Below are 27,039 nucleotides of genomic sequence, written 5' to 3'. Positions count from 1 at the left end.
GGTTGTGGCAGGGCTAGTCAAGTTAACCGGAGAATAAATTTTAACCCTGACAGGAATAGTCACAGAATTAGTGATGACAAGATTGTTAGAATGAGAAATATCATACAAATTATGGAAGAATATAACCACTCCAAATTTATATAAAAATTTCGTACTACTGCTTCAGAATCTAGAGCATATGAATGAAATGTGAAACTATTTCTTAACATGAAACCTTTTGCTTGTAGTAGGCCTAATAGGCATTTGATATTGGTACTTCATGATTATATTCTGTTGTGTTATGAAAATGACCATTTGTGCCAAAAGAGTGTCTTTTTTTCGGTGTGTGTTACAATTGCTGCAATATTACGCAGACCTATTTCATGACAAAATACACGTAATCAGATCGAGAAACCACACCAGTCTTGTATTCTATTCATATTAATAGCATTTTCAGTATTAGACAACATTTGGTTTTTTCTTGTAGCAAAATATTTGACGAACTTTGATGAGCTAATAGATTCTTACCCAAAAGGAAAGCATGCCATGTAAAGCTGTACTAAGGTTAGTGAGGAAAACAATGCAAGGAGTTAAGGATTGAAGAAATGTGTACTGTCTTACTTGTCTATTGTCTTTACTGGTTTTATGTATCCTACCTTTAATTTTATGTCACGCAAAACATAAAGTTATTAGCTAACAGGCAATAAAGAGTGCAAATTTTCTGAAGAGTTACTGTTCTCCCGGTTACAAATAATCCCGTCCAGTATTTATTGTCATTTTTTTTTAAACAGGGGCAGGTCGTCAAACCGACCGATTGGGAGCAGGAGAGGCACCACAGGAAATTTTAATTTCCACTGTCCTGAATATAGTTTGATGGCACCCATTACAAAATGTTACATGTTTGAGGTCCACAGAACAAAATACAGTGACGTGTGACAGAATACTGTGTGAAGAGGTGTGGGACTGCACTTTGGCACATTTAAGACCAAACAATATGTCTTACATTTCCTCAAACACACATATTTTATGTATCAGACTCTTCAGAAAGATGTGCGCTACAAAATGGACATTTTTTGAAAAGTCGATTTTTTAAGTTTTTGGTGTCCTGCCTCAAACGCTCGTGGGTGGGGTGCGCCTCTATCTAGTATTGCACCAGTTCGGAAATATCGTATATCCGGTGCAGATCTTCAGAGCAATCTTAAGTTGTAATGCGGAAGTGGGTAGTCTCACTTGACCCGTGTTTACGTTTGGTGATTTTGCTGTTTCCTTTCCGTTTATTGCTCTTACGTCAAATGAAAACCAAACTGATTTCTGTGACGGGGAGCTGTCAAGTGAATTACATAATTACGGAAGGCTAAAATATGTTATTAGTTTCAGATTTTATTTTATTTCCCCTTTCTGACAGTGAAGCATTAATCGCATTGCAGAACAATGAAGTTATTTCTGTCTATTTGCTAAAGAAATTTGGTTTTTATTAATCTTTTCTGCTGAACCAGCCAATTTATTGCCAATTTATTTGAAACTGAGTGTTTAATTCCACACTATTGGCTAGTTTCAACGGTTCACTGCATTTCAGGTTCGTGTTTTAATCTTCCAGAACGTATGGCATTATGCCATAATGAAGAACCAACATCAGATAATACAGTACTGGTACTCCAAGATTATTTACATCTGAATCTGAACATACGAATGTGCACTTTAAGCCGAATTATGCATTTTAGTATGGTTCACGAAATACCCGTGCCCTTAGAGTATCCTCTAATGTCTTGTTTCTTTTATGACATTATGTAAGACGTTTGTTATCAGGCGTCCTCTGGCAAGTGCTGAAAATATTGCGAATGCTGGTTTGAAAAGCGTTACTTTCGTAGTAAATTTCCTTTTATGCAAGATGAACTGTGTGTGAGAATGTACGATGAATTTCATAAATCCCAGAGCTTTTGACTTTTAATTTAAAAATCAGCTCTTTGAGTACGATGATTTGGAATAATTTCGAGCGCAGAAGATCTAACATTTATGTCGTTCTTAAACATTTTACTGGCACATTGCTGTGATGTATCTTAAAGTGTAACACGCCCAAAAAAGGGGCAACATTATATGGGAAAGCTTTTCTTTTCTTGTAGCAACACTATGTATATTAATTTAAACCATTAACTTTCCCTACTTGTGTGTCCGCATTATCTAACAGTGATATTGCATTTGGCCGACATCATCACGTGTCCTATGTTCTGAATATCCGCTGTCATCGGCTGGCGAGATCACGTGACGTAAGCTACGACTGGCTTACAAAAGCGCATCACAATCACGATTTCAATGCTTCGAAAGTAATATGCGGTGTTTGGTGGAATTCGAATTTCTACTTTCGTAATATGACAATGTGCAGTGTACATGTTGCTGCAGGTCAGACATCTTACCAAAACGTGTTTGGTTCCCTAAGTTTCGTTTTCTAAAGTGTCGGAAAATTCTACCCCCGTGTATAAAGCCATAACCATTCAAAAGACTGATAAGTTTTACAGTTCCGAGGAAAAGTATACTCTCACTTAACACGGAAAGAGTGTATTTTCACCCAGGAGGAAATGTACTTTTAACCGGGAATGCCGGGGAAAATCGGGGAATTTTTTTTCCTCGTCCACGTATACACCCTGAACTGAATTTGCACCACAGTGAGATCCATGCTGTTGACCTTTGTTGCTACAAGCAACAGATATCAACTCCAGCAAATCTTTGTACACCAAAATCACCAATTTTCTTCAAAATGTCAAATCTTCTGAGTGGCATAAACATATTTTGGATCAACATCCAAATTGAATCTGTTCTTAATTATAGACCTACAACAGTTCATAAATAATTCATTGCACTCATAATTATGTTTAAGGTATTGTTAACAGGTTATTAGCAATATCACAATGCTGGTTTAGACTGTAATATTTTAGTGAACAAGAGTTAGGACCCACTGGGGCAAGAGGAGGAGAAAATTCTAGAAAAAATATTTGTTGTTGGATTACAGAGTTTTGATGTAGTTCTGTAGTCTTGACATGTTGTACGTTACTGCTGTTGTGGCTGGCTGTACTGTAAAGGAGATTGAGGGGGTGACTCTGATGGTGTAGCAGCCAATGTTGCCTTTCCTGTCATCTATGTTATTGGCATAATGGCATGAGCAAGCTACTGTGAGCCAAAGATGGCTGTGCTGGTATTTACATTGAAGTGATGTTGGCTTGTTGGGAGGCAGAAATTGTGTGTTTTGTCACTTTCTATTTGGGGGATGAGTAACTACACATCTTGTCCTACCGTGTCTAAACAGTAAATGGTCATAGGATTCTAAAACAGATAGTGTGTAGACTTCCACTGGGCAGTGATCTCCATGAATATAAACCGAGCGAGATGGCGCAGTGGTTAGCACACTGTACTCGCATTCGGGAGGACAACGGTTCAATTCCACGTCCAGCCATCCTGATTTAGGTTTTCTGTGATTTCCCTAAATCGCTCCAGGCAAATGCCGAGATGGTTCCTGTGAAAGGGCATGGCTGATTTCCTAATCCTATGAGAGCAATGACCTTGCTGTTAGTTCTCTTCTCCCAAAACAACCAACCAACCATGAATATAAATAAACTGTAGGATCCACTAGAATCGAAATGTTAAATCACGAACTACTAATGACTATCTTACCTTTCCCCATCCAGCTTTATAATTTTACTGAATCACCAACTTGCAATAACCTTGCAATATCTCATATGTTTGCAAGTTGTGAGCTTACTGAGGTGCAACTGCACCTCAGAAGTCTCACAACTTGTCTTCTTGGATCGTCGTCCCACTATTAATCGGCTTGTGAAAACAAATAAACAACACTGTAGCAAATGATTTTGATGCTTTCATATTTGACGCACAATGTTCCCTTTTTGTTGATCAGATTTGTAACATTTAGGAGCTTCATTATTTGACCTCGATTAAGAAGCTACGCTGGTCAACATACATTCACAAAGTTCACTGGTGGTAGACTAACCTCTTGCATACACAATTCTGATATAATAATCATGCTGTATGAATGATGAGAGACTTATTGTGCACAAGTTCATAGCTAGGGCTTAGCACACATCCAAAATATACATTTTATATACATTATTGTAGTTAATTATAAACTGTCTGACAATTGCATAAACCAAAAACTACACAATGTTTACAATTTCACTAGCAGACCTGGGCTGCTTAATGAGAACTGAGCTAAAAATTACAAATTACACCTGTTTATAGGCACACATAATGTAGAAAACTGCAAATTGGTGTAATACTGAACTAGTATGTTTTAGTTGTTGATTTAAACGACATCAGTATTAAAGGGCACAAATATTCAGTAGCTAAAGAAGTAAGTCTGTTTAACTGAGATGTGTAAATATATAATGTCAAAACCATACTTACTACTTTGTGAGGGGGATTTTAATGTGTACCAGGATTTCCAAAGCTTGCCAAAAAATTTAAGTGCAGTAAAATTTTATAATTGGACTACGTAACAAACTAATAAATTATGTTAGTGAAATTATGCATTTTTGGAAACAGAAAAATCAAGACTGAAAAACTGTGGTATAGAATTTTGGAAATAATTAAATTGTAAGACTATAACATTCTAGAACATAAAAATTTTGAATACAAATAATTTTTGAAATATTAAGTTTTTGAAAAAAGGAAAACAATGTTGAAAAGAGGCGAATGTGAGCTTTGAAATGAGTTATACCAATCTACAAATAAACACCTTTTAAGTCACCAAAAATTTCGCTGTTTCATTTTTTCCATGTATAGTAAATAATGAATATTTCATGAGAACAAGTAGAACAGTCTCACCTTGCACTGTTACAAACGATGCCTCTATTATGGAGATTTCTATGTGTCTATTTATACCCAGTTTAATAGTAAGAACTTTTGTATGTAGGCCTTCAAATCTGCTGTGCTTAGAGAAGAAAATTTTGGAGAATTGTCTCTGCAGTTAGTCATGACACACTTCCAATTTTCACAGAGCTTTTTTCCTGATGCTGTAATGTTAATTATGTGCTTCAATAACAACTGACATTCCCAGCTAATTAGTTTGCCAAGAGCCATAGAGTGCAGCCTGCTTTCTACGAATGAAGTGAAAGAATCTACATCACTTGGTGCATACAAGTTGCCAATGCGAACACTGTCACGTTGTTGAGATAGCATTAATGCATAGTAATTTCAATTCATAGTAATTTCCGTGTTTTACTGCGTTGATTGTTGAATTTTTTCTCCACCAAATCATCTTATTGCCATTTTTGAGTTATTCATTTCTGCAGCTGTTGTATCGATGTGTTGAATTTTTTGGCACCCCTCCATTATGTGATGTGATGACTGGCTTACCAATCAGTTTGCTAATTTGTTCACATGGCATTTCTTTATCCACTGTTGCACAGCATAATTGACTGTGCAAAGCTTGTGTAATCCCTACTACACATGTTGGAGATAGCAATATTTAAAAAAAATTGATGTTTGGTATATGAGCAGCTATATATTCAATACAGATATTAAAACTGTCACTGATACCACTTTATGAACACTGTCTAAGCAAATATATCACTTTACTATTGCAAAAACAGTCACTTGTTGAGTTCAGGTTTTGACAGTAATACCCACAGTGGCTAAATGGCTGTTGGTTTCGTCTTCTGAGATGTAACAGTATTTGAGTGTATAAAGGTTTTCAATATGTCAGGTCATGCAACTACTCTTAAATATTGAAGAAAAGACATTTTTAATATTAATAAATAGCAGCATTGGTGAAAAAAATTAAAAATGTCTTTTGTTAAATATTCGAGTGGTTTTACATTGATGGCCTCAATTTTGAACATCTCCATATACAGTGTGATACAAAATGAAGTAACTTGTTTGAACTATCTCCTCTCTTTTATGTTTGTTTCCACACGTTACTGACAATGTCTTTTGTGGCGTGAACTGCTAACAATTAGCTGGTAAATGGTAGATCTTGTCATTACTGAGCATCAGCATGCCTCTTCAGTAACAAATACTGACCACAGTCCAGAGTGTAAACAAGAATCCATTATACTTGAAATCACTAACTGTTTCATCAAAATTGTATACTCTTATTATTGAGACAATGTGTAGTTGGTATGTGTTATTAGTCTTTAATGCTGAACCCTTAAGATATTATGAACATTGTACAAAGTTATCTGCTTATTGATATTTATTTATATATTTGTGTTGTGTTACTTTGCTTGCCCTTTGAATTGTCATCCCAGTAAAAATGATGGAATGCATGGCCTTATGCAGTTTGGTGCATGCATTAATATGTGCTTTTTTGACTAGATGTAATAGATATTATACTATATTAAGTTCTCATTTTCGTAGTTGTTATCAGACTTTCTTTCTGTAATTGTGTTTGTATGTGCAGAATAAGCCAAAACCAAACTATTTGCCTTCCAGTTACTGCATTGGTCGTATCACATGTCGACAAGAGTGACTAGTATCACTTTTAAATTAAACATCAAGCTCAGCTGTTCCAAAATTGTAATTAGACACTTGTAGTTCTATCAAGAAGTAGCACCCCATCAGCTGGATCTGACAGTTCCGTATAACGACACAAACTTCCGTATAAGGCAGTTATCAGTTTGTTGCTCAGGACAAATAAATCCTAAGTTCTCAAGACTGTGAAGTCTTTAAATACATATCAGGCCTTCTTAGAGTAAAATGTGGGTCAGTTAACCTCTTTGAGATCTGGACTAGCAGCAGTAGAAGTTACAATAGTTACATTCTAAAAAATGAAGTTCATACCAATACATCTGTCTTAATGTAGCTGTGACAGGAGACTAGATTAAGTAAGGATTTTTTTTAATGGTTAACCATGGTAAAAAACAAACTGTCGGAATTTAAAAGGTTCTGTAAATATTTTAAGTTAACAGCTTAATTAAATGACTCTGTAAAACAGTCTTTTTTTTTGCATACCATGAATGTTAAAGGAAGTAAATCTGCTATCAACCTGAAGGTTGATATGAACACTACAGTGCTTTACTAGACATAGTTCTGTTAGAGATGGTATGCTGTTACCTTCCTCCAACCAGTGAACTGACATACCCAGCCAGTTATAGGGACCTACAGTTTAACATGGAATCCAAACCACGGTGTAATGTGTCATTTTTCACATTATCAAGCATAGCCAGAGGTGAAACAAGTGGATCACAACACATAAGTAACTTAGGACTGACTGGTGTTTGAAACTGGGTCGTTGGGATCCTTAGTCTGGCAGTTGACCACTGAGCAGCCTAGCAACCTTTTTTATGTGATGAATGTTATTTATTTATAAAGTTGTTAACTAAATTACTGTAATGTATTACAGGGAAGCCACACACCAACATGTGCACCATCATCTGTATCACTATCACCAGCCAGGACATCGCATGCACCACCTGCATATCAGCATAACCCCTACAGTTGTAAGTGTACTGTTGTGTTGTTCCAATAGCGTATTATAATTTCAATTGCATTCTGTCTTATTCTGTGTTATAACTTCTTCTTCTTCTTCTTCTTCTTGTGATAAAAAAAGGGATGAAGCATTGCATAATTGTAGGTATTTTTGACATATACACCCTGCGGACACTGTGGGTGTAGATATAAGTAGTTCGTGGAAGTTATTGATTGTGTGGGGTTCATCAAAGTGATCACTTCAGAGAACAAATTCAAAGTGAACTTCAGATATGCAAGCCACTTTTTCAATAGATAAAGAATCCATCGCACAGAATCGAGTTAATACCACACGGAAGACTGTAAGAAACACCATTTCAGCAATAAAGTGGAAAACATACAGTATGCACAAAAAATTCAAAATTGTAAGAAGAAAACTCCAGGTTGGTACATCAACAGTATTAGGAATTTTCATTGTGCCTGTCTGCAGCTCAATGTGTCATCTTTATGGTATCAGTTTTTTCTAATATTGTCAAATTTCCAATTCGGCAATTTGTAGCAGTATTGGTGTGAAAGCAATATACTTGGTGAAGCAAATGATGTTCAACTCACTTCGAAAAGTTGCAAAACAAATTGTGTTAGATTCAAATCATCAGCCACTAAATTCAATGAATCCTTCCTAACAGTTGTTGGAAACATTGGGGCAAAAATGTCTCATGAAAATCTTAAATGCAGCAGAAATACCCTGGGTCCAACCCAACTGTTAGAGATGTCATAGCATTAGAGCTGGAGTGACAGAGCTTTCTAGAGTTTGCTGTCAAACAAGGCAAAGCAGGTAGGTAACATTCCAGCAGAATTTACAAAATCATGAGAAAGTGGATACCATTTATTAGAGTTAGCCTGCAGAATTTGTGACAGTAGATACATGCTATTGAACTCTCAGAAAAACATGTTCCGACTTGAACAAGGACCGAGAAATGGGAGAACAATCATACAATCAGATTGACTAATACAGTAAAGTTGCTGATCAGAATGTAAATATTTATTTGAGAGTAAAGGAGACCACTAAAGGAATAGCAGATGTGATGAGTCATCAAGAGACACACATAAAAGAGAATGGAAACTTTGCAGACTTTCTGAAGAAATCCCGGGATGAGCTACAGAAAAAGAAAGCAGCAAACACACACATACACACACATCTGAACCAGCGTTTTGTGAACCGGGCACACCATAATGGTGTTATATGTATGATAATGGCAAATAAAACTGAGGATCTGCTAGATATTCAATTTCAACAGTGTAGGAAAAGATAGATTGCCACTTACTGTAAGGATGACACATTAAGTTGCAGGCAGGCACAATTAAAAGAAACTTTACTTATGGCAGTCTGCAACTTAACATGTCATCTGTACAGTAAGTGGCAATCTGTCTTTCTCCACATTATTGCTATTCCAACCTGGAGTTTCCATTATTAAGCTATTCAGTTTTGCTTTACAAAAGGTAAAGCAACAGAGAGGCAGTTCTGATGTTATACTTGTTAATGGAAGCAAGACTTAAGAAAAATCACGGAAGACTCATTCGGTTTGTCAACCCATGAAATTCGTTTGACACTTGATGCAAAATATTTGCAATCCTTAGAAAAATAGCTGTATGTTGTAGAGAAAAATGAGTACTATAGAATATGTACAAGAATCTAGAGGAAACAATAATAATGAAAAACAAGTGAAAAGTGCTCATGTTAAAACAGTGGGAAAGACAGGGATACAGTCTCTGTCTTCTACCGTTCAACCTGTATATTGTTGATGCTATGAAGGAAACAGGAAAGGATTCTTTTTCACTGAACGTGCAGCATTGCCGAGATGCTGCAGAATGGGCATATCGTGTGACTGGAGCAGCAGACGTGGCAGACTTAAAACCCATAGAACTTGCCTGTGGCCCTCCTTCAAAACATGTTGCACATTTTCTGTAAGACTGACATTTATGCAAAGATTTTGGGGGAAAGGTTAAATCATAAAAAATCACAAATGAACTTACATCTATTACCTACTTTTCTGTGTAGTCACCAATCTTCTCAACACGTTTCTCCCATCATGGTACCAGTTTCAGTATGCCCTGTTCATAGAAGTCTGATTGATAGGAGTACAGTATAACCTCGTTAGTATGAACTTGCATAAGAAGAACTCACGGTTAACGCGAAAAAAATATTGGTCCCGCCAGGAAGACATTAGTTCTTATGGTATGTTTTATCGGTCAACACGAATTTCGGTTAAGGCGAATTACGAACTCTGTTTCAGTTTCTAGCGTAATCAAATTTCACTGTAACACAAACTTCCGACCTTAGAGTATACTAAAGCATAATTTTTTTTCCAAAATGAATGTAGGAAATGTAGCTACAAAGCTAATTAAACTTATTGTTGACTAGTTTTTAACGTATTGTAGGTCACTAGCCGCGATTATCACCTCAACACACAGCGTATGCTGTACATTGTAAGACATTCAGTAATGTGTACAGCAATGTGCTTAGTGCCAGATTTGACAGGTGTTCTGTTAGTCATAGCCGTATCGAGTTGGAATACTGAATAAAAACTACAGTTACAACCGGTACCATAGCACGCAAAAATGGCAAAGAGGAAACAGACAACTCTAAATGTACAGTTTAAGCGTAAGATTCTAGATGAAGTGGACCATGGTACCAAGAAAACCAATTGCAGAGCAGTTTGGAATACCTAAATTTACTTTATCTATGATTATTAAGAATCGAGAAAAAATTATTACTGCTGCAGCATCAGGTTCTGGAAACAAACCTAAACGACTTTGTACCGCCAAGTATGAAGACATCGATACAGTACTGCTAGAATGGTTCAATCATATGCGTGCATCTAACATACCTTTAACTGGCCCTGTGATTCAGTCATAAGTCAAAAGCAAATGATGTTGCTAAAGATATGGGCATCGAAGACTTCCGTTGGTCTGCTGGTTGGTTGTATCGGTTCTAAAAGAGACATTCAATTTCATCTGTACAAATTTGTGGTGAAGCAAATAAAGTTGATAAAGAAAGTGTGAACAGCTGGTTGCATGAATTCAACCAAGTGAGGGAATAGTATGCCTCATGTGATGTGTTTAACATGCATGAAACTGGATTTTTCTTCAATCTTTTTCCAAATCGCACCCTGGGGATAAAAGGTGATAAGTGTCATGGTGGAGCACGAAGCAAACAACCTGTGACTGTTGTACTGTACTGTAATGCTGACAGCAGTGAGAAGTTTCGTCCCTGGGTTATCCGTAAATCTGAGAAACCACGTTGTTTTAAAACATTAAGATGTACACTTTACCTTGCATCTACTCTCACCACAAGAAAGCTTGGATCGATGGCACATCATTTCATAAGTGGCTTCTTCATTTCAACAGTCGAATGGTTGCTGAAAATAGACATGTTCTTCTTACATTGGACAGATGTACTGCCCATAACATTGGTGATCTGAACCTATCCAACATAAAGGTTCAGTTTTTTCACCCAATGCCACAAGCCGCCTTCAGCCTTTGGACCAAGTGATAACCTCTCTCATAAAGAGAGCTTATCATAAGCGACTTGTAAGAGCTGCAATTCGTGCTGCTGAAAACAATAGTGTAACCCTAAATTGGAATCTGCTTGACGCAATAAAAGCCATTGCAGCAGCTTGGTACTCAGTATTGCCACATCGTATAGGGAAGTGCTTTAACAGAGCTTGGAGACATAGCAACACTGAAGATGTCCACAAGTTAGAAGATGCCACTTCATCTGATGAATGGCCAGTTCTGCAGGACGTTGTGAACCCGGGATTAGTTTCGAAGAATTCTTTAGTGTAGACGACGATGCTGCCGTATGTGCTTCTGTGGAATCGGATGTGCCAAAAGCTGTGAACGAGGTACAAGAAGAGCCATCAGAAGAAAGTGAAGAGGAAGAGAATACAGATACCATTCCACCTACCCGTCAGGTGATGTTTACAGCCTTGGACTGTTTAGAACGTTTCGCTTCAACGTCCAACGTCACTGCTGGGTTTACGGACGCTATCATTGCAATTGGTTGTGAAATTACAAAATATTATCGTTCCCATGAATGTCAACGAACCATGACCGAATTTTTTTCCAAGAAAGTAACATACATAATTTGTGAGTACTTGGATTTTACAATCACTTTATAGTGTTATAAGTCTGCAATAATGTGATTGATAGTGTAGTGTATTACACATTAGTGTAATACACATTAGTGCTGTACATGTATACTTATTAAAATCTTTGTTTTTCACTTAACACGAACTTTTTTAACATGAACTCCTGATTTTTTGGTCCCTTCAGATTCGTGTTAACAAAGTTTTACTGTATAACCATCTGTGGACTGCTGATTTCAGTTTGCACGTCATAGAGCAATGACCGACCAGGAATTTCTTCATGAGACCGAACAGATGAAAGTCCGACAGGTCTGACGAATGGGAGGAGCACATTTGGGAGAGGGGGGGGTGGGGGAGCGGTGTTGAGCATTGTCATGAAGAAGCTTGACACCGTCATCATTCGTAGTGTGGCATTTGTCACAAAAGGCATGACACAACTTAACCACAGTTTTAATGTAGGCTGTGGCATGCACAGCGGTCCCATATAGAGGAAAGTCCACCAATAACATACCGCGCATGTCCTAGAACACTGTCACAAACACTTTCCTAACACACTGAATCACTTTCAGTTTTCTTCTGGGGAACCAGCATGTTTACACTTCATAGATTCCAGCTTGGTTTATGACATGTAGTGGTACACCCACGACTCATCATCAGTGATGATTCTTTTCAGAAATTCGTGTCCTTCCCTGGTATAATATGTTAAGGGATCCGAGCTTGCTATCATTCGCTGGCCCTTCTCATTGTCTGTCAGGTTCTCAGGCACCCAGCGAGCATGACTTTATGGCATTTCAGCCTGTTGTGAACAGTATCATACACCACACCATAGGAAATGCTGAACTGCTGTGATGAGGTTCGCAGTTGCATACGCAGGTTCTTCAATATTGCTGCTTGAATCACTCCAACATTCTTTGGGGTTGCAGCTGTTACCAGCCACCTGGAGTGTGGCAAATCACTAAGATTCACACAATCCTCTTGGGAAAATGCACTCCACATGGTGACATTGCTACGCCCGTACAGCTGTACCCGTAAACACCACGCATGTTGTTGTTGTTGTTGTGGTCTTCAGTCCTGAGACTGGTTTGATGCATCTCTCCATGCTACTCTATCCTGTGCAAGCTTCTTCATATCTCAGTACCTACTGCAACCTACATCCTTCTGAATCTGCTTAGTGTATTCATCTCTTGGTCTCCCTCTACGATTTTTACCCTCCACGCTGCCCTCCATACTAAATTGGTGATCCCTCGATGTCTCAGAACATGTCCTACCAACCGATCCCTTCTTCTAGTCGAGTTGTGCCACAAGCTCCTCTTCTCCCCAATTCTATTCAATACCTCCTCATTAGTTATGTGATCACCCCATCTAATCTTCAGCATTCTTCTGTAGCACCACATTTCGAAAGCTTCTATTCTCTTCTTGTTTAAGCTATTTATCGTCCATGTTTCACTTCCATACATGGCTACACTCCATACAAATACTTTGTGAAACAACTTCCTGACACTTAAATCAATACTCGATGTTAACAAATTTCTCTTCTTAAGAAACGTTTTCCTTTCCATTGCCAGTCTACATTTTATATCCTCTCTACTTCGTCCATCATCAGTTATTTTGCTCCCCAAATAGCAAAACTCCTTTACTACTTTAAGTGTGTCATTTCCTAATCTAATTCCCTCAGCATCACCCGACTTAATTCCACTACATTCCATTACCCTTGTTTTGCTTTTGTTGATGTTCATCTTATACCCTCCTTTCAAGACACTGTCCATTCCGTTCAACTGCTCTTCCAGGTCCTTTGCTGTCTCTGACAGAATTACAATGTCATCGGCGAACCTCAAAGTTTTTATTTCTTCTCCATGGAGTTTAATACCTACTCCGAACTTTTCTTTTGTTTCCTTTACTGCTTGCTCAATCTACAGATTGAATAACATCAGGGATAGGCTACAACCCTGTCTCACTCCCTTCCCAACCACTGCTTCCCTTTCTTACCCCTCGACTCTTATAACTGTCATCTGCCACGCATGTGGCTGTGAATTTCACTTGGTTTATGCCCTTTGGCCAACAAGTATCAGACTACGTTTCTGTGCTTTTCCCAAGTTGATGACAATAATGTGGATGCCATGTTTGCTTTGTAGTTCAGGCTTCTCTCGCTAGAGCTGCACATGAATACAAAATACTCTCCGTAGCACAAGCTTCGAATTATATTACTATGAAATTTCAGCATTCCTGGTGCATAACAGGGGTTAAAAAAATTATTGTGCGTTACTTTCCGATCCTCCTTTATAGCTAATGGATGAGGTCAGCATGGAATTTCCACATACCATAAAAAGAAATTTTAAAGTGGGATGCAGGCTTTCTTGACAAATTTCACTGATGAAGTCTTCTCAAAATATCGGCCAAATGATAAGAGTACACTACGGCTTTCCAGTTTTTACAGGTGAAGAATGTATGACATTTGTAGGAAGTCTGCTTCTGCAACACATAGTGGGCTCAACATTTAATGTTTGGAATAACTGGTGAACTTTACTTTCAGTGAAGAATGGACACAGATAGAAGTTTATATTACTTAGAATGAGAACAGAATATCGGTGATCTTTTAGATTTAAATGTAGCCTTTTCTTTTTAATGTCATCTCAGTAGCTCATAGCAAAATCATTTCTATTTTATTTACAGACTGCTGGTAGTACCAGCCCTGAGCTGGTGTTTCCGCCAGTTCTAGCACCTGAGTTAGTTCCTTTTCCTTTCCTGGCTCGACATATGACAGCGAGACTCGAGGATTATGTCCGTGTAGTGGAGCAGCGTCGTCTTGCCCATGCCAATCGTGGTGCTGATCAGGAGACAATTGAGCGTTACACATTTCCTCATAAATACAAAGTGGTAAGTAGTTAACAGTGATTTACATTTTATTTTTAAGTATTTAAATAATACCTGTTTCGTACAAGTAGTGAAATTACTTCTTTCATTCAAGTTCCTCAATTCTCTGCTGATGGAAACAGATAGAAATAAGTAGCAGTTCTCCTTCAGGAGAGAGAAGAAGAAAGAGTTTGCAAAATTAGGAGAGGAATCTGAGGAAGATGAATCACAAGACAGGCTAAGAGGGACCCATCTTATTTTGGAAGGAGTCATAGATGAATGAAATGGCATCAGAGAGAGCATAAGGCGAAAGATAACAACAGGGAGATAAAAAAAGCCAAGGAATAAAAATTGTAACAAACATCAATGTAAATGAGAGAGATGAGGGAATATCACAAGGAACAGTTTTCCATCTCTGGAATTGAGATAAACTAGTACTGGAGATGAGAATCTAAATAGGCATATGGTGTAGCATCGTCAGAAACTGGGTACTGATAGTTCAGAAGATGAATAAGTCATCTCCGCCCAGTAATGCATCAGCCAGTTTGATGGTGGTCATCCAGATGTAGATGACATGGAGAGAACACAATTGCAGTAGCAAATCACATGAGTAGATCTGCAACTGGACCTATGTGTAACATTGTATGGTTTGCTACTTGTGGTACTGTAATAAATGATAGTGGGTGGTTGCATTGGAAAGATTTCAGGCTTAGAAATATTGGAATAGGAGTGACGACATTCCCAACCCCTCAGTGAATTTTCTTTGTATGTCTATACCATAACAGATTGACAGATTGACTTTCCTTAGATGACCTATCACTTCATAATTCACTAAAGTTCATATTGATTTAATCTGTTTCCTTAACATGCACAGGGTAGACAAAATAGAACTAACGCAGAAAATATTTGTAAGGCTGACATGAAATTGACATTTGTTAATGAACAGGAAAACTTAATAGTGTGCTTCCAGGTGTTACGCCAAGCTGCTGTTGCCAGTTTATGCATAAAATGCAAACAACAACTCAGCATAACACCTGGAAGCACACTGTTAATAAGTACCACCTTTATAGATCACAATGCGGGAACTTCCCATTAAAGAAAATGCTGGAATCTGTTATTTTGATGCACCAAATGGTTGCTGTTGCATGTTTGCGCATAAGTATCCCTGGTGTGCTCTGTTTGAAGTACTTCGCTGTGTCATCACGTGCCTCATATAACCGGCACCTTTACCGTTCACTATTAATAGACACTACAAAGGCGTGCCATGCGCAAAGTCAGCACTCGCCACTACTGCCGAAGACATACTGCCTGTACCATAATCACATGATTTGTAAGTGTATGTTATGAGACTAATAAATCACAATTCACAAAAAAAGACTACTACTTGTAGCTCGCTACCTTACTCCTACGGTAATACTGTCTTCATTGTCTCAGTAATGTATGTTACTGTTTGCCAAACTGGTTGCCTGTCCCTACTTCAGATGTTTGTTTTGATTTATTCCTCAGTTTGGACATATCAGGTAGCCAGTTGCACCAAGCAGAATCTATTTATTGATTCTCCTTTTCCACCATCTTCAATCCATTCATATTTTTAGAGAATGGCTCAATTATTTTTCACTTTTGTAAACAGGGAAAAACTACTGCTATCCATTCTGCAAGTGTACCTGCTGTTTACTCAGGTTACAGAAGCAACACAAATGGGAAAATCAATTACATTTTATTATTTTGACTGTGTGAGAGGAACAGACTTGTTTAGTGACCAGTTGAATGCATCATAAAATGGTGGGATAAAACAGCACATGTGAAACTGTGGGCACAAAATCAACTCAGTTCTGTAGCAAATACAAACTGTCACTGTTCAGAAAGAGTTCAAACCTGAAACTATTGCTGAGTGAAGGAAAGCCTGATACAAAGCCTGACTAAATCTGACCATTGTTTATCTATGCAAGTGGGAAGTAAGAGTTTGTCATCTCAATAATTATCAAAAAGGTCATACATCGGTATCCTCACAATTTACTATTGTGCGTGAATTATAGTGTCTGATAAACTTTCTGATGATGAGTTCTGCTGATGATTTCGGAGTAAAGTGCAACTAGGACATGTGGCTCCTCAGTTTTTCATTTCTTCAAATGAGACCTAGTTCAGTCTGTCAGAGTACGTGAACTCACAGAACGTGCACCATTGTGCATCAGAAAATCGCATTCAGTACTTTGAATAGCCATTGCATAATATCAAGATTGTTGTTTGCTGTACAATATCTAGTGTTGTAATGTGATTCTTTCAACAAACTGTTAATACTAACTGGTAAGTCTAGAAACTGTTTAATGCATATGTGGATCAACGTACGGAAGATAAATGACTATAGGTATTTTCAGCTACATCTACATCTAAGTGATGCAATTCACACTTACGGGCCTGACAGAGGCATCGACGTTAAGTTGTGAGCGTTCCCTGACTGTAACTTCTGGTTGGGAATATATTATTTAATAATATTGTGAAAAGGAAAGTTGCTACTCACCATGTAGCGGAGATGCTGAGTCACAGATGGGCACAACAAAAAGACTGTCACAAATATAGCATTCAGCCAGTAAGGCCTTCATCAAAATTAGATGACAACAAACACATTCATACACACTCACGCCAATGCAGCTCACACACACGGTTGCAGTCTCAGGCAGCTGAGGCCACACTGCGAGCAGCAGCAACATTGCATGATGGGAGTGGCGACTGGGTAGGGCTGAGGAGGAGGCTGGAGTGGAGAGGGGGAGGGATAGTAGGATAGGGGTGGCGGACAGTGACGTGCTGTTGGGAAGCACGCAGGGACAAGGTGGAAAGAGGGTAGGGCAGCTATGTGCAGTCGGGAGGTTAGATGGAGGGCAGTGGAGAGGTGGGGTGGGGCGGATAGTGGAAAAGGATAGAAGTAAAATGACTGGTGCAATGAGGGAATGAGGGCTGTGTAATGCTGGGAATTGGAACAGAGAAGGGGCTGGACAAGAGTGGACAATGACTAACGAAGTTTGAGGCCAAGAGGGTTACAGGAACGCAGGATATATTGCAGGGAAAGTTCCCACCTACCAATTCGGAAAAGCTGATTGTGGTGGGAAGAATAGCACAGGCTGTGAAGCAGTCATTGAAATGAACAACAACCTCCTATCCGTCCCCACATAGCTGACAAACCCTGTCTCGCAGACCTACTACATTTACCCCTCCCTCCAAAACTCCCACCCACCACCACACACAATGCAGAACCTAAACAGAGCTGAAACACAGTCATAAACCTCTCCTCCAGAAGCCTTACCCTCATAGAAATATCATTCCTTTCCAAAGGTCTCACCTTTTGCCCCATTCCCAAATTCAATCATGCAGGACTTCTTAAAGACCTTCTATCCTTCTCCCGGTCGCTACAGTGGAAACACTTTTTCACCACCAACCCTACCAATCAGGCTCAACCAAAGACCAATGTTGAACCCTGCCTAACTCAGTTCACTCCTCTGGCCAACCGTGATCCACCCCCACTGCCCCCAAATCACCCCCTGTTAACTTCCCAGAATTTCTTAATGTTGAACCTTGCCTCACTATCATTCCCAGAATCCCTCAACATGCAGACTAACCTAACATCTGCACTGGCCAACCGTGATCCACCCCCACTGCCCCCAAATCACCCCCTGTTAACTTCCCAGAATTTCTTAACCTTGAACCTTGCCTCACCATCATTCCCAGAATCCCTCAACATGCAGACTAACCTAACATCTGCAGAAATAACCGCAGTCCACCATCTAAAAACTTATCCCAACTTTATAATCCTACCTGCAGATAAAAGCTCCAAAACTGTTGCTTTGAATGGCAAGGATTATCTGGCAGAAGGACTCCACCAGCTGTCAGATACATCCACCTAAAAACTGTGCCACAGTGACACCACTCCAGAAATCCAGCAGGATCTCCAGTCGCTCCTCAAATCCTTAGCCTCATCCCAGAACCTCTCCCTGGAGTCCATCTCTCTACTCACCCCTATCACTCCCTGCACTCGTACTTTCTATATGCTTCCTAAAGTCCATGAACCCAACCATCCAGGATGCTTCATTATGGCCGGTTACTCTACCCCCACCGATTACCTGGAACCGACCCTCCTATATAAAAGATACCAACCATTTCCTCCACCGACTCTCCACAGTTCCTGTCCCTTTACCACACAGTGCCCTGCTTGTCACTATTGATACCACCTCCCTTCACACAAACATCCGTAATGCCCATGGCCTTACCACTATTGAAAACTACCTTTCCCAACACCCGATGGATTCCAAACCGACGACCTCCTTCCTAGCCACCATGACCAACTGTATCCTCACCCACAATTACTTCTCCTTTGACGGCATTACCTACAATCAAATCCGGGATATAGCTATGGGCACTTGCATGGCACCATCCTATGCCAACCTATTCGTGGGACATCTAGAGGAATCCTTCCTAAACACCCAGAATCCTAAACTCCTCACCCGGTTCAGATTCATTGATGACATCTTTGCTATCTGGATTGAAGGTGACGACACCCTATCCCATTCTTCCAGAACCTCAACTACTTCTCCCCCATTTGCTTCACCTGGTCCTACTCAACCCAACAAGCCACCTTCCTAGATGTTGACCTCCACCCCAGAAATGGCTACATCAGTACCTCTGTCCATATCAAACCTGCTAATTACCAGCAATACCTCCACTTTGACAGATGTCACCCATTCCATACCAAGAAGTGCCCTCCATACAGCCTAGCCACCCACGGTCATTGCATTTGCAGTGATGAGTGGTCCCTCTCCAGATGTACTGAGAGTCTCACTGAAGCCTTCACAAACTATAACTATAATGTTGGCAGCACTGGCAAGGAGCAAGGAGCATTAGAAGTTCCTCTCAGTACCCTTCCAGTGTACATGTTCCTGTGTTGTCCTTTGTGGGTACAGTGCCCCAATGTCATTGATGAAGGACATCATGTATTGCTGTCCTCACCATGGAAGAGGAGGAGGAGGATTCTCTTCAAGACTGTGAGCTCATGGCTTTGTTGCTGTTAGGCAGCTATCTCTGGATTGCAGATGAACTTCTTATCGACTGGCCAACCTTTGATGATGATGTTTGAGACCTCCTGTTGGACTTGATTGTCAGGAACCAGCTTATTGAACCATGACGAAATGTCATGGTTGGTTCTTTGCATTTCCTCCTTGTCTATAGCTCGTTCCTTTTGAAATTCCTGCTTTGCGCACTGCTGTTATCTTACCATAGCCAGAGGGCGCTGTGGCGTTGCTGCGGCCGGCTGCCTACCGTGTTTGCGGGAGAGCATCGGTGGGGAGGAGGAACTCTGATTGCGGACATCTGGGAGTGTACAGGAGGCCACGCCGTTTGTTGATGGTTTAGTGTGACTCGTGTCAGGTGTGATGCACTGTTAAAACCGTGATATCAGCAATTGTTATGGTCTTGGTCTCAGGTGGATCCAAGGGGATGAGGCCTGGTTGTCCATTGAAACTCCTAACCTACGGACGTCATATGACTTAAAGTAAGACGTTTTGACCATTCTTTGCGTCATTTGCAAGCAACTGGGGATTCCGGCATCTGCAATAATTCGGCAAAGATTATTTGTTTCGTCAGTGTGTAAATGATTGAACAAGGAGCAGTTTATTTAATGCTCACCTTATGCCCGTGTTCTGCATTTGCTGCTTGCGAGTGTAAACTTGACACTCACCTTTGTCTGTTGATTTTAAGCACATCATCAATTACTGAATCCAAGTAGTGACTTTGAATTATGGATTCTTTCTCTCCGCATCATGACGTGTGTTAAATGACAAAGTAGAATTGCAGACCTTAACTTGCTACCTCATTTGTGTGGCATCAAAAACAGAGCGTAACCTATTAACTAATAAAGGCTTGTGGTAAACAAAGGTATTTAAGTATGTTTTAAAATATTATCTGAAATGTGTCAACGAATTATGTTGTGCTAGTTGATTCTGGGGTATTAACGGAAGTGTTGACATGTCTGCCGTATAAGGGAATCCTGCTAGTTTTGATTGTCTTTGAAACTTTAATTGATAGAGAAACTAGCGTGCTTTAGTCCTGCCTTGGGTTAAGGCTGTATTCAGGCTTTGGCATTTGTACTGCCAGCTGCAATATGATCCCGTTGTTTCATGGTTGTTTTGTTCTCAAACTAGGTGTTTGTGCCAAACATGCTTTGGGCTGGGCGTTTCGCCCCTCAGCATTGTACTTTGGCTTCAGCCGAGTGTTCAGTCTATTGACTGTCCATTCTATGGCACATTGGTAATGGTCAACCTGTCATCAATTGATTTCAGTGCTGTAGTTAGTTGTAAATTATTACTGGTTCCATTACCTTCTGACCAGGGTTCTTGCTCGACGCTTGTCTTTAAATATGCCGCTAACCTGGTTGGCGTATGTTGTGACTAGCTTAAATTAATCACTGCTCAATACCCCAATACAGTTTGTTGGCCGTCAGAAGCCGTGTATGTGTTATTTATTCCTTTTATTCTATTCAATCTATAAGCACACTATTCTTAATTTTGTTACTCTACGTAGCCATTAAGTTGCCATTTTGCCATTTTTAGGGTGTTTAGATGGAGTGCGCAGTGAGTAGGCAATTCCCAATTTACTGTTTTTCCACCAGTTTTTTAATTGAGCTGTACTTAATGTCATATTGTAAAGAAAAGTACTTATTTGAGGTTAACTGTCACGGTAAGGTGTTGTAGACGGTTCACTTTCCTGTTATTCACCTTAATGTTCCAGTCAATGTGTGAACTTGCTAATTATTTTCCCTTTAAATGGAGTGTGCCACCATGATATTCTAAGTGACTGTTTTATAACCAGTTCTTTAACACACCTAGACGCATATTTATATTTATGGGAGAACTTAAATTGTGTTCTCCTTTTGAACTTTAACTAAAGTGCAGAAAACTGAATCAGGTGTTAATTATTGTTATAATATTATTATCTGTCAAGTGTAACATGCAGACATTTTCTTGGTCTGTCATCAAGTGTTACAATCAATGCAAATTGCAGTGAAGTGATGCCCTATTTCAGTTGTTCCCGTGATTTCCTATCTCCACAGATAATATTTAATTGTTTGATATAACAGGGTACATACGGCCCGGGAGATCTGGGAAAAACCCAGGAATTTTTTCATCCAGGACAAATCCGGGAAAAACCCGGGAATTTCTTAGAATTCCGGGATTTTTCATTGTTTTAGATTTCAGTTAAAGTTTTGTAGGTTTGACGTGTAAGATCTGATACTCTGACAAAGAACTTTAGTCCACTACTGCTGAATAATACTGCAGCAATGAAACATAAATCAGGGAATAACACCAAAATAAAAGTTTAGTTGCATAGAAAATGCGTAATTTACACAATGCACCGACCAGTTTGCCGACACCGTAAAGTGTCAAAGGCTTTAGGTCAAAGATTATGCTGTACATCTGTAACAACTAATGTGCATTCAATGTGCGTGACATCACAATTGTTTGCATTTCTAACAGATCACCAGTAAATATTACGAATAGTGGCTTGAGATGCGTTACTTTCAAAGGAAATTTCCACGCAAGATGATTTATGTTACGTGTGGGAATGTGCAGTGAATTTCTTAAATCACAGGGTGTTATAACTCTCATTCAAAACGTAACACTTTGAGGATCAGCCATTTGAAAAATGTCGGGCCCAGAAGATAAGTCATTTATCCCACTATTTAAAATTTTATCGGCACATTTGTATTTGATATGACTTAACGTGTAGCACACGCTAAAAAAAGACCGAGTTAGTTTTCATATTTAATGTTGTTCTTACATAGATAAAAAATTATGCGATCGATGGCAAAAAGTGTAATCGACCTTCAAAAAATGTGCATAATGTGTTACTGAGTAATGTCACAAGTCTTTTCATGCCAGGACACCTCGACTTTTCTACGCAACTGATAATCATTTTGGCACGATTTTAATTGCCAAATTAGTGCCTGTTAGTAGGCCTACGGACTTCCTATCATTGTAGGACTAATAACATTGGATGCCAGTAGACGATGCAATTCTTGTTCGTACATACACATCTACTTACGAGTTAACCACTGTAGAAACGCACTTTGTTGAGTTGAGCGAGCTCGGCCTACCTTCGTAACTTAGCGCCGCGGCCTGTCTTTCTCGTAGGCCTCGTGCTCTGAATAACTGCCGTCATTCGCTAGCGAGATCACGTGACACGAGCTATGACCGGCTGACAAAAGTGCATCGCTCAACGCAATCTCTATTTTAGAGTTTCGGAAGCTACCGTGCTGGAATTTGTGGAATTTGTGTATATACTTTCGCAATACGAAAATAAACTCTGTGCATATTGTCTCGCAGCAAACAAATTTCCAAACACATTGTTTTTCCTGGATTTCGTTTCCTAAGATGCTGGGACTTCCTCCGCTGGTATAAGACCTTTACGATTCAAAGGACTGATAGATTTTACAGCTCCGAGGGAAAGCATACTGTTACTTAACACGGATGTATTTTCACCCGCTCTATACGTAATTTCATCCGGGAGAAATTGTGTTTTTAACCGGGAAATCCGGGAAAAATCCGGGAATTTTTTTTTCTTGTCCACGTAGACACCCTGTATAAGACTGATTAAGCCTTTGTTGAAATATTGGAGGGAGGTGCACATGTCCCACTCATCAGTAGTTGTTGCACTAATAGGGGATTGTGCCACTGCCTTCGCTGAATCTACATCCGTGTGAAATCGAATTTCTGATGCTGTATTGAAGGATGTGTCTTGTCCTGTCTAAAGATGAGAGAGAATGTCATTGTTCACATGTTGAGTGTGGTGTGATATTGAATGTCACAGTTGTACATGACGAGGAACATGGCCCACCTTTGAAGGTGCTACACCACACTACTGACCTTATGAGGGATGTCACCTCCCTGTGCATAATCTTAAACACCTGCAGGCACTTCTTAGGATCGTACATGGAAAAACAGTTGGGCTTCAGGATTGCCCATTTTAGGTAATGAAAGGCCTGTTGGAAGGCAGTTGATCAGTGATACTTTACATTCTTGCATAACAGGTGCTGCAGTGACTCTTTAATGGGTATTATGTGAGGAATTAATTTTCTGTAATAAATTAGTATTCCGAGAACTGGCTTCAACTGTCAGATTTTCTATGGCCTCAGTGTGCTTTGGCATAGTTTGAATTCCTGCAGCACTGAAGATGTGGTCTAGGTAGTCCCACTTAAAAGATGAGAAAACACATTTGTCCTTATTATACTATAAGTTAGTCGTCCCAAGAACCTTGAAAGAGCTGCTTCATATTGTGAAACAGATATGTTGGGTCTGTCCCCATGACAATAATGCCATACACATAAGTGGCAACTGTTGGGACACCGTTCATCAATTGCTCCAGATAGCATTGAGTTCATCGAAGGGCAGCTGGAGATAAGCTTCCTGAAGCTATCTTTGAAAAAATGTGCCCAAACCTACTTAGCCATGATGTCCTTCACTGTGAGCATTGGGTCATTTGTTTGTTGATCGTGGAATTGAAGTCGCCGCAGACACGAAGGGAACTATCCAGTTTTGCCAACAGCACAATGGGTGTGGCCAAAAAAGGTATTAGTAATAATCACAGTGAGGATGCCTTTTTCTTGCAATCTTTGTAGTTCCAAATGTTGTTTGTCCCTCAAGCTAAAGGAGACATTCTGTGCCTTACAGAGTTTCGGAATTGCTGGCAGTTTCATTGTAATGTGGACTCAGACAAAAGTTGTCTTCCCATTGTAGGTGGTACAGTATTTCCATAAGATGTCCTAAAGGTGTGTGCAGGGCAGGAGAACCCAAGTTAATCAAATTGTCAATTCTAGGTCTAATGCAGAGAATGAGGTCGAGGTGCAATTATTAATAGTGCCTTGTGATCGGACCACCTTGCAGAAAAACAGAATCCTTGTACTGGACAGTTAGTAATAATTGGCCATAGGCTGCAATGTCATCTCTACTGTAGCTGGTCAATATTTTATGGAACATTCAGGATGGTGTGCACTTAGACGCCTATATCTTTGCAGTTAAGGATTGTGAAAGATGATCTGATGTCTGTCTGGAAGTTGACTGGTGTGCTGTCTTTGGATACCTCAATGTTTAAGGTGTTTGTAGAACAGGGCAGACAAGCATTTTCTTGGAGGAGATTGGCACCTGAACCCAGCAGTTTGAGTTGTTGGAAGAGCCTATACACTTCGGCATCTGAGTATGCAATTGAAAAGGCGTTTCGATGAGTGTCGCCTGTAATGCTGTGGGCCTTGAGTTGTTATTCCAAAATGGCTATGTAGTTCACTCACGGGTCCAGCTGCTTATCGAAACTGGGAAATGGGGACAGAAATGGCCGTATGCCTTTAAGCTGCTTGTTGATCCAGAAAGGCGATTGGAAACTCCTTCTGACACTGTGTTGAGACACGCCAGCTTTTGCTAATAACACAGGTCGACACGGGTTCTGGGGTTTGGTAAGAAAGTGGTGTTCTTTATTAACTTGCCTCCCTGAACATTAAAATGATATCAGTTTTTTTCCATTATCCTCAATTTTTTCTGCACAGCTACCCCTCCTACCGACCTGCTATTGGCTGCGAAATCACTGTTACTCAGTGGAATTTAAATTCGTATCACCCCAAGTCTTGTTTACATTCAAACCTCCACCTTCGTTAATTAGGTTCTCTGACATTTTTATTTTGGTAGGCTCTTCAATTATGCTGCCCCAGAAACTTGGTGTTTGCACCTTCATTCCGGTCCCATCTTATATTTTGTGATTATATTTGTAGCTGTGCTCGGCGACAGCTCATTTGCTTAGTTGTTTTAGTCGGGTATGTCATTGATGTTCTTTCCATCTCTCTTTGTGTGTTCTGATAGTCCGCCCCACCTGAGACATGTCACATATGCGCGGAATGCAATACACACCCAGCTTTTGGAGACATAGATTGTTTTTAATGTTGCAAAGAAGATTTTGTATTTTAGTTGAAGGTAGTGAAATATACAGGATCCCATGCTTCCGTAGCAGTGTACTGATCTTTCTGTATATCGGATCGGAACAAGGTAGGTAAGAAATTTTTTATTTATCTTCCTTGCTCTCAACCTCTTTCTCTGTTATTCCTGATTTTGATGCAACACCTGTGCAGTTTGACAACCTTAGTACCCCTTCCATTTGGCAATCTGAGACCCCTTACCTCTGGCAGTCCAAGTACCTCTTTTTTTGGAACATGTTTTATTTCTTCAATGAAACTGCGTGTTTTAAGTGTTGGAGCTCTATGGATCAGAGTCTTAAGCACTAAAGTTATTTTTGATGGATGGAGAAATCTCGAGGTATGGAGATAGAGGTCAGCGTCCGTGGTTTTCTGTATACAATGTGTAACCCAGGGATGCATTCGTTTTTCTCTCAAGTAACACGTCAAGGGAAGGTACAGCTACCTCTACTTACATACTGCTCCACAAGCCACCGCATGGTGCGTGGCTGAGGCTACATTGTATCACTACTAGTCGTTTCCTTTCCTGTTCCACATGCAAATGGAGTGAAGGAAAAATGGCTGTCTGTATGCCTCCGTAAAAGCCCTTATTTCTCTTATTTTGTCTTCATGGTCCTTACACAAAATGTACATAGCAGTAGTAGAACTGTTCTGCTGTCAGCTGGTTCTCTAAATTTTCTTAATAGTCTTTCATGAAAAAAGTATCACCTTATCACCTTCCCTTTAGGGATTCCCATACAATTTCATGAAGCACCTCCAAATGTACCGGTAACAAATCTACCAGCACGCAGTTTAATAGCTTCCATATCTTCCTTTAATCTGATCTGGTGGGGACCCCACACACTCGAGCTGTACTCAACAATGTGTTGCACTTTTGTTCTATATGCTGTCTTCTTTGTAGATTAGCTGCACATTGGTAAAGTTCTCCCAATGAACACAAGGTGAACATTTGCCTTCCCTACCACAGTCCTCACTTATTCGTTCCATTTCATATCACTGTGCAGTGTTTTGCCTATGTATCTAATCGACGTGACTCTGAAACAGCACTCTACTAATGCTGAATTCTAACATTACCGAGCATTCTAGTTTCTATTCATCTGCATTAAATTACATTTTATGCATTTAGAGCAAGCTGCTATTTGCCACACCAACTAGAAATTGTGTCCAGTCTGTCAGATCATTATGTTCAGGGTGAGGCTAAAAGATGTTAACATTAAGTGGGTGTCTAACCATGTGAAATTAAAAGACAGAGATTTGGTTAGAGGGTTTCAATTTGCCGCCCATCCTGGTCAGTGGACTTCTAGAGTTCGTCAGTTGTTGATTGTAAGGCCCACTGAGTCATTTGGGCAGGGATGTGGTCCTTTAGGTTGTCCAAGTTGCTAGGTTTGCTGGCATAGACACAATCCTTGATTATGCTCCACAGCCAAAAACCGCATGGCATCAGGTTGGGTGAATGTGCTGGCTGTGGGAGAGAACCGCCTTGCCATCCAATGTTTGCCAAACATTTCGAGCACATGATCTGAAACCATTTGTCTGTAACGTTCAGAGGTGCTGCCTTGCTGAAAGTACCCTCACTGGAATATGGCAAGTGCTGAGCATGGCATGGTAATTCTCTCCCCTGATGAACTGTTGTTCAAAAAAAGAAGGGTCTAG

General features: G+C 39.8%; 1 protein-coding gene across 1 annotated transcript in view; it reads left to right on the top strand.

Annotated features, from left to right (window-relative positions):
• Nucleotides 1-27,039, top strand: part of LOC124795578 — a 308,534-nt gene that overhangs the window by 245,205 nt on the left and 36,290 nt on the right. Inside the window, exons 10-11 of the mRNA XM_047259649.1 lie at nt 7,328-7,424; nt 14,211-14,414. Of these exons, the coding sequence (XP_047115605.1) occupies nt 7,328-7,424; nt 14,211-14,414 (301 nt within the window). The remainder of the gene's footprint in view (nt 1-7,327; nt 7,425-14,210; nt 14,415-27,039) is intronic.

The sequence above is a fragment of the Schistocerca piceifrons genome, chromosome 4, assembly GCF_021461385.2.
Source record: "Schistocerca piceifrons isolate TAMUIC-IGC-003096 chromosome 4, iqSchPice1.1, whole genome shotgun sequence".
NCBI lineage: Eukaryota > Metazoa > Arthropoda > Insecta > Orthoptera > Acrididae > Schistocerca > Schistocerca piceifrons.
This window is presented reverse-complemented; position numbering and strand designations above follow the sequence as displayed.